This window comes from Papio anubis, chromosome 18 (assembly GCF_008728515.1).
Source record: "Papio anubis isolate 15944 chromosome 18, Panubis1.0, whole genome shotgun sequence".
In the NCBI taxonomy this organism is placed as follows: Eukaryota; Metazoa; Chordata; class Mammalia; order Primates; family Cercopithecidae; genus Papio; species Papio anubis.
This window is the reverse complement of record NC_044993.1, coordinates 56,246,466-56,260,371: the sequence shown is the minus strand read 5'-3', so window position 1 is coordinate 56,260,371 and position 13,906 is coordinate 56,246,466. Positions and strand designations below refer to the sequence as shown.

At 39.1% G+C, this 13,906-nt stretch overlaps 1 protein-coding gene across 5 annotated transcripts in view; it reads right to left on the bottom strand.

Annotated features, from left to right (window-relative positions):
• Nucleotides 1–13,906, bottom strand: part of SMG1 (SMG1 nonsense mediated mRNA decay associated PI3K related kinase) — a 115,563-nt gene that overhangs the window by 69,762 nt on the left and 31,895 nt on the right. For 4 of the 5 annotated variants that reach the window (XM_003916602.4, XM_009196080.3, XM_021931790.2 and 1 more), the window contains 7 exons: nt 12,445–12,581; nt 10,778–10,836; nt 9,271–9,484; nt 5,546–5,671; nt 5,098–5,170; nt 4,093–4,190; nt 2,166–2,339 (listed from right to left, as the gene is read on the bottom strand). In XM_003916602.4, coding sequence (XP_003916651.3) covers nt 2,166–2,339; nt 4,093–4,190; nt 5,098–5,170; nt 5,546–5,671; nt 9,271–9,484; nt 10,778–10,836; nt 12,445–12,581 — 881 coding nt within the window. Of the gene's footprint in view, nt 1–2,165; nt 2,340–4,092; nt 4,191–5,097; nt 5,171–5,545; nt 5,672–9,270; nt 9,485–10,777; nt 10,837–12,444; nt 12,582–13,906 lie in introns of those variants that run through there. The other variant, XM_021931791.2, reaches the window with a different exon arrangement.

Genomic DNA, 13,906 nt, shown 5'->3' with positions numbered 1-13,906 from the left:
GGGGAGAAAACAGAGCAAATAAATGCTTTAAAAAAAAAAAAAAAAAAAAAATTTCTATAATAATTAACAACCAATACATAAAGGATTTTAGTCTACCCAAAGTTTTCATTAAAAGCATCCTTGGAGGTTGGGCACAGTGACTCACGTCAATCATCCCAGTACTTTGAGAGGATTAGCTGAAAGGTTCACTTGAGTCCAGGAGTTTGAGACCAGCCAAGTCAACATAACAACACCTCGGCCGGGCGCGGTGGCTCAAGCCTGTAATCCCAGCACTTTGGGAGGCCGAGATGGGCGGATCACGAGGTCAGGAGATCGAGACCATCCTGGCTAACATGGTGAAACTCCGTCTCTACTAAAAACTACAAAAATCTAGCCGGGCGAGGTGGCGGGCGCCTGTAGTCCCAGCTACTCGGGAGGCTGAGGCAGGAGAATGGCGTGAACCCGGGAGGCGGAGCTTGCAGTGAGCTGAGATCCGGCCACTGCACTCCAGCCTGGGCAACAGAGCAAGACTCCGTCTCAAAAAAAAACAAAAACAAAAACATAACAACACCTCATCTCTACCAAATTTTTTTTAACTAGTTGGGCGTGGTGGCACACACCAGTAGTCCTAACTACTTGAGAGGCTGAGGTGGGAGGATCATTTAAGCCTGGGAGGTCAAGGCTGCAGTGAGCCAAGATCGTGCCACTGCACTCCAGCCTGGGCAATAGAGACCACGTCTCCAAAAAAAAAACATGGGAGCGGAAAGGGAAGCATTCTTGGCCGTGCACAGTGGCTCATGTCTATAATCCCAACACTTTGGGAGGTTGAGTTGGGAAGAGTGCTTGAGGCCAAAAGTTTAAGACCAGCCTGAGAAACACTGAGACCCCATCTCAACAAAAATAAAAAATTAGCAGGCTATGGAGGGAGGATCACCTGAGTCCAGGAGACAGAGGTTGCACTGAGTCATGATGGCGCCAACCAACTTTAAAAAGAAAAAAAGCTGGGTATAGTGACACTCACTTGTAGGGCTGAGTGAGGTGGGAGGTTCACTTGGGGCCAAGAGTTCAAGATTACAATAAGCTATGACTGCACCACTACACTCCAGCCTGGGTGACAGAGTGAGGTTCCAGCTCCAAAAAAAAAAACAAACAAACAAAAACAAACCAAAAAAAACCCACCATTCTACCATTCTCAAAGGCCTAAAAGATCCTCATAAATCAATATACACCTATCCTATAAATTATGTCCCTTTTATTTTATGTCTGAGTTAATGGCTTTTTGTTTCAACTCTGTAGTCTTCAAACAACCACCTTTTAGACATTAAAAATGAAGCAAAGATATTAAACCATTTTGAAACCATATTGGTTTAAAACACCAATAAGCTGGTTTCATTTATCTTTAAGTTCTGACATTTCTGCTCAAATGTACAACTTACTAAAAATTTTATATATCTATATAATCAATATCCTATTTTATCTAGCAATGTGTTCAGTAAAAGTATATGCTCCTAAAAGCAAGTTTTATCCTAACAATAAAATTTTCGTCAGTTAGATTAAATCTTTTATGACTGCATCACACATGCTTCTCTCTCCTTATTCAAAGCAGAGTACAATGCCTGGGGTTCATTTCTCATGTCTTTCCCACTGAACCCTCACTGGATGTGCTACAAACAGTGCAGCTAATGTTTGAGGCTGCTGAAGTGTGGCAATCTAGCTACCTCATTTTTAATTTATGTTCTTTGATATCAGGCTATCAAAGAATATAAAGGTATACAAGTTTTCATATGAGTTCCATCTTATGCTCAGAGAAGATTACTTTCTGAGGCTTTTCCTATAGTGTGCTATTCGTAGTATGTCGAAAAACTAAAAGGAAACCCAATAATTTAAAAGTAAAATTATAATAAATATTATTTAGAAACAAAAGAATAAGATTTAAAAATTCAGAATGGCCTTTTGTCATGGGAGGGTAGGGGAGTTGGATGAAAGGAGGATGAGATATAACAGGATTCCCTACTTTTCTGGCTATTTAAGAAAGCAGTCAGACAATATATACATATATACATACATACATACATACGTGCTAAACAAATGAAATATTAATAACAGTTCACTAGGTAAAGAGAAACATTTACAATGTAAAACAATTTTATTTTTGAATGACACTTGAAACGCCCAAAAGCACTTACATCTGTTACATATGCCTCAGTAATTGGAGGACCCCGAATTGGGCTGAAGCGTTCCCCAATGCTCCTCACCACAGTACTAAACACCCGGAGAAGTGCGGCCAGCTTTGGTAATGACACTGATGGAGGAGGAACATCTTCATCCACTGATTCCCCAGAGGCCACATGGCTAAGGTCCTACATGTGAATTCACAGCATTCTTGGTAAGTAGTGCATTGTTTTTTTTTAAAAAAAAAAAAAAAAAAAAAAAAAACTCTAAAATACTTAAATCAATTCATTTTGGAATAGATTTTTAGGCTTTTATAAAGAGGAACTGTGGCCTATGAGAATATTCATGACTCTAAATACAAAAATGGGTTTTACCTAATTATTTCAAAAAGCCAACATTAAACCCAATAGACAACAAATTAAGGAAATAACTTCTTATACCAACTCAGAAAGCTGTTGGGGAAAAATAAATTCTAGTACATATGCTCCAGTTATATGACGGTATAAATGAAGACAGAAGCTTTTGCCATTCCTGAATTAGTTTTTGGCTAAAAATCTCGTTCTAGGTATTCTTTGAGCTGGGTATACTCAGCTCAACAGTAAGTCCTCCAAACCAAGAGCATGCCCATGAAGAGCAAAGGGAGGTTGTAAGACCCAGCCTACAGATGTATAACTGAGGAATTACGATATATGAAAAGGATAAGATTCGCAAAAACTGGGATACCAGAACCAATGTACATATCTACTTAAAATTAAGCACCAAAATAACAGAAGAGAATGAGATCTTAAGGATAACAAGGGGAAGCATCTCTACAAACTAGAACGTGTGGCTTCTGAAAGGTAGATCAGCTTTAAACGTGGGCTGTGAAAAAAGACGTTCTAGGTGTGGGGGCAAAGAAAAAAAAAGCGGAAGCAAAACATTTCCTTGCTTTTCTAGGAAAGAGTAAACATATCAGTACAACTAAAGGTACTGAATTCCTGTTGACGATAAGCAGCAAAGATGAAAAAAACAAGATGAGGCTAAAATCTGTATGGGAGCCTTGACTGGTTGATCTGAATAGGAAAGAAACACAAAGAGATCCAAATAAGAGATGGCACAGAGTTAAGCCAAGACAGTGGGGTCAGAAAAGCCAAGTACCAGTAACAGAGGTTTCAGCAGCACTCTTAAAGTTCCTATGCTATATTCGTACAGCCACAAAAGCTGGCTGAAGCCAAGGCTTGTCCTCCAAAGTACGATTCAAGATCTCCTGTATGTATGTAACAGGAGAGTCTTTAGGGGCTTTTGGTGTTTTGTATTTTTTTATAACACAGCATCAATTTGCTTTAAGACTCTGAAGACTAGGAACAAAAAATAAAAATAAATAACAGAATATGTCTTTAGAAAAATACCAGATACCAAGAGTACGTAAAGCTTTGTGAAATACGAAGCTTGCAATGTTTCTTTTAGTCTTTCCAGTAATTCTCCTGGTAACTTAAACACATCTGAAAAAAATGTTTAAAACATTGACTGGGCACAGTGGCTCACACCTATAATCCCAGCACTTTGGGAGGCTGACGCGGGTGGATCACCTCAGGTCAGGAATTTGAGACCAGCTTGGCCAACGTGGTGAAACTCCGTCCCTACTAAAAATACAAAAATTAGCTGGGCGTAGTGGTGGGTGCCTGTAATCCCAGCTACTCAGGAGGCTGAGGCAGGAGAATTGCTTGAACCCAGAAAGTGGAGGTTGCAGTGAGCCAAGATCATGCCATTGCACTCCAGCCTGGGTGACAGAGTGACACTCCGTTTCAAAAAAAAAAATTTTTTTTTTAAATATTGCAATGGGCTTGTAATTTCTGCTTAAATGTCAGGAGGTCTGAGCTATTTTAAAATAAATCTAGCACAATTTAAGATTTTTATTTTTTCTGAACCAAAATTTTAAGAAACACCTTTCTATATACTCACCTCAGCATATGCTTCCATGTCTTCTAGAAACTGACCAAGAAGAGTGGTAGAAAATGCAAGATCAGCTACCCAAAAAGGCTCCAAACTCTGCAACCACCCTTGGAGTCGTGTAAGAAATTGTGAAAGGGTAGGGGGGAAAAAACACCAAAAAATCCAAATTAAAAAAATATAAGAGCCTTGTTTTAAGAGGTACCTGGTTTTCAAGCAGCGTACCCTAAAACATGTCTTATATCATAAAATTAAGATTGTTAAACATGCTGATCACAATTAATCAATACTTCTTTAATACCTCTTTAATTTCTGCAGAAATGACATGTAAATGTTATTTCCTTACTTTTTCAGTAAATTTCATATCTATATTGTCACCACACATGACTTAAGACTAAAATGCCACAATCTGCCATTGGCCTGGCTAATCCCAGGGCCACATCTAACCACCAAAGGTGTATACTCATCTCTTCAGTGAAAATGAAACAGACCACTACCACCTGAATATTCTATTTTCAAAAGTTTATCACACCAAGTAAGTTATGAGAAACTATGACACATGAAACAAGCTGAAATGTGCAAATGAGCCATGCTAGTCATTCACTTAACTCCAAAAAAAGGGAAACAAAACCATTTCTCATTTATGACAATTCTCCAAATTAATCCTGTATTTCCTTTTTTAAAAAAATAACCAGAAAAATAAAAAGTTACAAATAACTTGGATCTTCCATTGTCCACTTCAGGGTATTGCCACTACCAAATATTCTTACCATATATTTTCCTACCAGTACAAACTACAAATAACTTGGGTAAGTCTTGTCTGTAGTTACTCTACCCACCTACTAGTAATTTCCTCTGAAAAGATATATTCAGCTAACAAGTAATGTTCATCCACAATAAAACATTTCTCTTAGTTTTCTTGCATTTTTGAAGAAATGGTATTGATAGATGGTCACTGGGGGACCACTGCTCCTCCCCAACAGTATTTAAATAACTGGTATAGGCTCCAAGACTTACCAGAGACCTGCTGCGTGAGCGAAGGTTTCTGAGTATGATCTATATGCCATCCAACTAATATATCAACTGTATCCTTGATGGAAACAAAGAGAGAGGGGGCCGATCATTTTAAGGTATTACTGCCATTCACCTGTGGACCATTTCACAGTAAAAGATTCTAAAAGGAGCATCTATGTTCTACCTGACATTCTAGAAACTTAGAAAGGGGAGGGGGCAGGAAAATAAGAAAACTACGTTTCTGACAACAATGAAATAGCTCATTTTCTTCAAATATTTTAAGGTATGAATGTCAGAAAGAAAAATGTGGCATTCAACCCTGGAACCTGAAATATCACTGATTATATCCAAAGGAGCAGAGGCATTGTTTTCCATCTGATTCCTCAGTTCCTCACACACACACAACCATCCCCCTCACCCCATGATCTGAAAAGTGGAATGGGGAACTCACCCTAAAATTAGTGCTGAAAATATGAGGGTAACATCGAGCCACCAAAAGAATGCACTTAACACATTTGCAAAGCAATTCTGGTGTATCCACATTTTCAAGAATAGACTGCAGGCTGGTCATTACAAGCTTAAAAATAAAAGTTACAAACCGTGAACATTCAACAAAATAGGGAGAAAACAAGCAAATTAGGTTCATTATTTAGTAAGTGACTACATAAAAAACTGAGTATGAGACCAAGAAAAATAGATTCTGTAGTTTTAGTTTAAAAAAAAAATTGACTTGGCCGGGCAAGGTGGCTCACGCCTGTAATCCCAGCACTTGGGAGGCCAAGGCGGGCGGATCACGAGGTCAGGAGATCGAGACCATCCTGGCTAACACAGTGAAACCTCGTCTCTACTAAAAATACAAAAACAAAAAAAAAACTAGCCGGGAGTGGTGGCGGATGCCTGTAGTCCCAGTTACTCGGGAGGCTGAGGTAGGACAATGGCGTGAACCAGGGAGACAGAGCTTGCAGTGAGCCGAGATCATGCCACTGCACTCGTCTAGACGACAAGGCGAGGCTCCGTTTCAAAAAAAAAAAAAGTTGATTTGTAATCCCAGCTACTCAGGAGGCTGAGGCACAAGAATCACTTGAACCCAGGAGGCAGAGGTTGCCGTGAGCTGAGATTGCACCACTGCACTCCAGCCTGGACAACAGAGCGAGACTCCATCTCAAATAAAATAAAATAAAATAAAATAAAATAAAATAAAATAAAATAAATTGAAAATATTTCACTCCACTAAGATGTTAGGCTAAAAACAAATACTGTTTTCTCTTCTTCAATGTTTGTTAATATTAGTCCTTTGACATCAGTTAACATTAGTCCTTAACAACACCAGTTTACAATATCCCTAAATGCTCTCTTTAAGACTCTACTTGTGATTAAATTTCAAATACAAAAAGTAAAATGGATTTGGGAAACTTTTCTATAGAGTACAACAATTACTTTCCAATCCAAAATATAAGGCAAATTTTATATAATTTATGCTTTAGTATATTAGTACTTGCTTCATATTAGAATTAAAGAAGATCCGTATGGCACCACACATTAATAACATGCAGGCTCATGTTACCATTATACATAAATTTTTTAAATAAATATATGGCAAAAATAAAATAATAAATAACTATATGGCATTCCATTGAAAGAATATTTATTTTGTGGCTGTTAAAAAACATTTTTCCCTAAAGAAGGAAAAGCTCTGCTTTACATAGCAATCTTATAAAAGAAATGCTAGAATCGGAAAATCATCATTTTAGGCTGGGTGCAGTGGCTCACACCTGTAACCCCAGCACTTTGGGAGGACGAGGCAGGTGGATCACTTGAGGTCAGGAGTTCAAGACCTGCCTGGCCAGCATGATGAAACCCGTCTTTACTAAAAATATAAAAATTAGCAGAGCACAGTGGCACATGCCTGTAATCCCAGCTACTCAGTAAGCTGAAGCAGGAGAACTGCTTGAACCTGGGAGGCAGAGGTTGCAGTGAGCTGAGATCGTGCCACTGCACTCCAGCTTGGACAACAGAGCAAGACTACATCTCAAAAAAAAAAAAAGAAAGAAAAAGAAAACCATTATTTTGCAATAGCCAATGTTATAATCTATACAGGCACAGACTATCAATGCTAAAAACCATTTAAAAGACATCTTAGGGGTAATTACAGAAATTTGAATATAGAACACATATGTAATAAAATTCATTTTCTTAGGTATAATACTCTTGTTATACAGAAGAAAAACCTTATTCTTAGGAGATGCATACTAAAACATTATGAGGTGAATTGTCATCATATGTATGGTTTTCAGATGGCTCAACAAAAGTGTGTGAGAAAATAAAACTTGCAAAATATTAATAAGTGGTAAATCTAGGTGGAGTATGTATTACGAAATTATTATTGTATTTACGGGTATTTATTTTACTGGTGCATCTACCTTTCTATGAATGTAAGAATTTTCACAAGAGTCAGGGAAATGTTCATAATCTAAAAACTATGCATGCAGAATAAGCCCAATCTGGTGGCGTTCTGTTTAGTTACAGGTAATTTTCTGAATCTTCCCTCAAATTCCTCTCAAACCTCTATAATCAAGGGGAAAAATGTTTTGCCTATAATGGAGGGCAGTAGCTTGACCATACCTCACTGTAGCCTCAAGCTCCCAGGCTCAATTGATCCTCCTGCTTCAGCCTCCAAATAGCTGGGACTACAGGTGCATGCCACCATGCCTGACTTATTTTTTTTCCTTTTTTTTTTTTTTTTTTTGGTAAAGACAGGGTTTCACCATGTTGCCCAGGCTGGTCTCAAACTCCTGGACTGAAGCAATTCATCATCCTCAGCCTCCTACAGTGCCGGGGTTGCAGGAGTGAGCCAACATGCCCAGTTAAAAACATATTTTTTATTAAAAAAAAAAAATCCTTATATTTTTTAAACTACATACCCAAAATAAAGCATATCAAAAACTGTTTAAAAAAAAAAAAAACCCTAATATCAGATATTCCAAACGCATCAATACCATAATTTCTAAAAACATTAGCTCAACAAAAATTTAATTACTTAAAATCTTACTCAAAACTAAATCAACAATGATCTTTTAGGCCAGGTACGGTGGCTCATGACAGTAATCCCAGCACTTTAGGAGGCCAAGGCAGGAAGATCACTTGAGGTCAGGAGTTCAAGACCAGCATGGCCAACACAATGAAACCCCATCTCTACTAAAAATACAAAAATTAGCCAGGCTAGTGGCGCGCTCCTGTAATACCAGCTACTCGGGAGGCTGAGGCAGGAGAATCGCTTGAACCTGGGAGGCAGAGGTTGCACTCAGCCAAGATCATGCCACTGCCCTCCAGCCTGGACAATAGAGCAAGACTCTGTATCAAAAAAAAGGGGGGGGGGAATGATTTTTTTATTATATTCAGATACACAAACGTGAAATAAAGCTAAGTAGAGCTAGTATTCATTTACACATAATTATCTTATACCATTTGGAGTAAGAATTTGGGGCACATTAGCAAACCAAAAGGCTCAGAAAGAAGTTGTGATATTTAGTTCTTGTCTCCCTCAACAAATGTGAAACACTCTTCTATCCAGCATTCCTAGTGCAGTTCTTGTTTTCAAGTTTGCAAATCATTCTGGTCCTAAGCAATCTCAAAAAAACATTTCTAAAAACCAAAGAGGAAAAAACCTTTTTTTTTTCTTTTTTCTGAGACAGAGTCTGGCTCTGTCAGCCAGACTGCAGTGCAATGGTGCAACCTCGGCTCACGGCAACCTCTGACTCCCTGGTTTAAGCCATTCTCCTGCCTCAGTCTCCCAAGTAGCTGGGACTACAGGCGTGCACTATCATGCCGGGCTAATTTTTGTATTTTTAGTAGAAACGGGGTTTCACCATGTTGGCCAGGATGGTTTCGATCTCTTGACCTCATGATCCGCCCGCCTAGGCCTCCCAAAGTGCTGGGATTACAGGTGTGAGCCACCGCACTCGGCCAAGGAAAAAATCTTAAAACTAACTTATTTCAAATCTAACTTCAACATGTATCCTTCACTCAAACTGAGAAAGAGGAATTTTTAAAAAATATTTCCTATCAGTAGATAATTCCTATTCCATGTTTCCCTTCTTCAAGCTCCCCTCCAAGGACATGTGTTAAGGGACAAATTTTTCCCAAGTACATCATGCATTTTTCCCCCTTCATTCTTACCTGCATTACAGATGAAAAGGCTTTCTTTTCTCCTACAGTCTCTAGTGCTTTGTAGGTGGCACATAAGTAGAGGAGTTTAACTTCATCTTTTGCAGATGAGCTAAATTTGCTAAAAATCCACTTGAAGATCTTCTCGGCCTCATAGCTCAGAGAAGCACAAAGAAGGCCAAGACAGCAAGCTCCCTCCTGTCTCAACTCCTGAAGCAATTTGCTACTGTGTTTATTTTAATACAAACAAAAAACACACACAAAAGGCTTAAGTTTTCTATGATGACACGAGTAACACATCTTACAAAAGAATGTCTTAAATGGTTTTTTAAATTTCTACTCAAATTACACAAAAGGTTGAAATTTTCTCCACTCTAAATACTATATTCTGTCTAGCCTGCATTGCCCCACAGTATCTGTCTGACATTACTTCCTTTTTACAAAATCAGTTATTTACAACAGTGAGGGAAGGCCCAGAAATGCTAAATTCCATCTCAAACTGTATTAAATAACTCTCAGAAAAGGGCAGCAACAAATAATTGGATAAAACACACTATACATAACTACATTCTATACAATATTCAATATGTAATGACTATAAAATAAAAAATGGTAATAGTTAAATACAGAAACTTAAAAGGATAACAGTAATGATTTACGTATAACTTTAAAAAGTAACTCTATAAAACCATCAAAAGGCACTAAGGTTTATGACGGGCTGAGGTAAACTTTGGGTACTTGCCACCACTGCAATTCTTTGGGAATCACTGTAACAAAAAATGACCACACACCTCCAGAGACTCCAACAGCCAGAGAATATATGGTTTGAATCCACTCTTACCCGAAGAAGGAAGTTCCTTTTTACCTCTATTCTCTAAGCAGTTTCAAATTCTCTAGTTTACAAAAACTAATTGTATTCATTCATGCTTGCATCAAGAATTTATGCTACTCCATAAGTCAAGACTCAGTTACTCAGTGAGACTAGCAAATTAAAAAAATTACATATTCCTGCTGGGCACGATGGCTCATGCCTGTAATCCCAACACTTTGGGAGGCTACAGTGGGTGGATCACCTCAGGTCAGGAGTTTGAGACCAGCCTGGCCAACATGGTGAAACCCTGTCTCTACTAAAAAAACAAAAATTAGCTGGCAATGGCGGTGCACGCCTGTAGTCCCAGCTACTAGGGAGGCTGAGGCAGGAGAATCGCTTGAACCTGGGAAGCGGAGGTTGCAGAGAGCCAAGATTGCACCACTGCACTCCAGCCTGGGCGACAGGGTGAGACTCTAACTCAAAAAATAAATAAATAAATAAATAAATAATTTCTTTTCAAGTGGATTCCATTTGTATTCAATGGTAATTAACACATAATTAATGCAGACAAATATGACAAGAGGACCCACTGAAATGTCAATAGGTGTTCACAAACAAAGCCAATGGGTTTATTTTCTTGTGTATTTTAAATAATTTCTAAAAATATATTTTAAAGTCATTTAAACTGAACCATTATTAGTTACTTACCTTTCATTAAGCACATCATGTACAGCAGCCAAGATATTATCCAATTGTTTAACTAGTACCTTTAAAAGAAAACACATTTATAAAAACTTCAAATTCCTATACTTTTAAGAACAGCATTGTGTACTTTACTTGTCTTCCACTCCAAATTATAATTCAACAGTACTTTAGTTTCTTTATTATTCCCAGTCTCCAAGGAGCATGTATCAGGCATGTCATGTTTCCTTTCACACTATGAAAGAAATTCCTCCACTGGAAACACAGAGCTGTGATCATCAACAAAAAAATAAACTCAAAAAGCTTGTTTTATTTACTCTGAAATGCATTTGAAAAATTGACTGATGGATGGAGGGACAGATGGAGAGATACGCAACAAGGCAGTATTTAGGGTAAAATGTTAATGACAAAAATTAGATAATGGGTTTAACAGATTCAATGTCAAATTCTTTCAACTCGCTATATATTTGAAACTTCTCATAATAAAATTTGGAAGGAGGAGAAACCTGCTTTGAGCCAAATGTCATCTGCCTCACTAGACCACTTTCATTAATTTTCTCCTGCTCAAGTTATTTTTCTTTTTTTCAGATGGAGTTTCACTCTTGTTGCCCAGGCTGGAGCGCAATGGCGTGATCTCAGCTCACTGCAACCTCCGTCTCCTGAGTTCAAGCGATTCACCTGCCTCAGCCTCCCAAGTAACTGGAATTATAGACATGTGCCACCACGCCCAGCTAATTTTGTATGTTCAGTAGAGACAGGGTTTCACTAAGTTGGGCAGGCTGGTGTCGAACTCCTGACCTCAGGTGATCCGCTTGCCTTGGCCTCCGAAAATGCTGGGATTACAGGCATGAGCCATGACACCTGGCCCATATCAAGTTCTTAATTGGAGTAAAGAAAATGAAGAAAAAATTGTAACCCTTCCTATACTTTGTTACGTTTCTATTGTTGTTTTAAGAGACAAGAACTCCCTCTGTCGCCCAGGTTGACATGCAGAGGTGTGATCTTATCTCACTGCAACCCTGAATTCCTGAGCTCAAGTGATTCTTCCACCTCAGCCAGGTGTAGTGGCACATGCCTGAAAGTCCCTACTCAGGAGACCACAGTGGGAGGATAGCTTGAATCCAGAAGTCTGAGACTGCAGTGAGTTACGATTGTGCCACTGCACTCCAGCCTGGGCAACAGAGCAAGATCTTGTCTTTACGAAGAAAAAGAAATTACATATTAGAGAGCATTAAGTTCTAGATCATCATAATACAGGCTTTCCCCATTCTTTTTTTTTTTTTTTAAATGAGACAGAGTCTTGCTCTGTCACCCAGGCTGGAGTGCAGTGGTGCGATCTCGGCTCTCAATGCAAGCTCCGCCTCCAGGGTTCACGTCATTCTCCTGCCTCAGCCTCCCGAGTAGCTGGGACTACAGGCATCCGCCACCACGCCCAGCTAATTTTTTGTTTTTTGTTTTTAGTAGAGACGGGGTTTCACCATGTTAGCCAGGATGGTCTCGATCTCCTGACCTCGTGATCTGCCCGCCTCGGCCTCCCAAAGGGCTGGGATTACAGGCACAAGCCACAGCGCTCACGGCCAGGCTTTCCCCATTCTTAAACTACTCAAGGTAGCATTACCTACTTTATTATGGAAACACAAAAATCCTCATATTTCCAAACATACTATACTTACCAGCTTATTTTCTGGTTGCTGAATAAATTCTTTCAACTGCTTTACAGTAGCCAGTCTTCGGTCTCTGTCGTCTTCCCGGGTGATCCTCCGAAGAAGATTCGACAGTCGAGACTCATCAGAATAAGACATCGATCTCTCTGTGAATATATAAACATTCTGTTGTCTATTGAGTATAAATAAGCAAAGGAATTTTTAAATTTTAAAATAATTTTTAAATTTTTAAAATTAAAAATTATTTTAATAGTAATTATTATGGTGGCTCACGCCTGTAATCCCAGCACTTTGGAAGGCAGGTACATCACCTGAGTCCAGGAGTTTGAGACCAGCCTGAGCAACATGGTGAAACCCTGTCTCCACAGACACACAAAAAATTACACAAACTAGCCAGGCAAGGTGGTGTGCACCTGTAGTCCCAGCTATTCGGAAGGCTGAGGCAGGAGAATCACTTGAGCCCATGAGGCGGAGGTTGCAGTAAGCAGAGATTTGCACTCCAGCCTGGGTGACAGAGAAAGACCCTCTCTCAAAAATAAAATTACATCAAAAGTCACAGTCCCCTGGTCAATAAAAGCTCAGGGAATATAGTTCCTATCACTCTTTTGTTCATCTCTATATTCCACACCCCGGCAGAGTGCCTGGCACATAACAGATCCTCAAAAAAATAACTGCTGAAGGAAATGAGAAATGAATAACCTTAGGCCAACTGAACACCTCATTCCAGAGGACTGGTTGACAGAGAAAAAAGAAAGGCCTTAGTAACAACTTTCTTTGGGTCCATTCCAAACTGTTTTCAACACGCAGGTAAAGAGCCAGGGTAGAGGTAAATTAAACAACTTCCAAGGGGTATGGATAAAGTCTCAATCGAGTAAAACCAGGATATAGGCTTCTTCTTATCATCTAGGTATCCCACTGGAGGAAAGCCTCTTATTCACATTATCATCATTTCCCTAGGATGAAGTTTTGGGGAGCCATAATCACATATTTAGTTCAACAAATGTCTAATTGCTATCTACCACATGCAAGGTACGCCTCCACTAAAAAGGTAGCAAACCACAACTTTTCTCCCCTTATTTTTTAATCACAAGAACAAGCAAACAATAGTGAATACTATCAGTATATTAAAGATGCCTTTAAAAACTAGATTTTTGCTGAGCAAGGTGGCTCTTGCCTGTAATTACCTAGCACTTTGGGAGGCCAAGATGGGCAGATCACTTGAGCCCAGGAGTTCGAGACCAGCCTGGGCAACATGGTAAAACGCCATCTCTACGAAAAACACAAAAATTAGCTGGGCATAGTGGCACATATCTGTAATCCCAGATACTCGGGAGGCTGAGGTGGGAGGATCACTTTAGCCTAGGAAGCAAAGGTTGCAGTGAAATCACACTAGTGCATTCCAGCCTGGGTGACAGAGCGAGACTCTGTCTCAAAAAAACAAAACAAAGAACTAAATTTTTGCAATACGTTT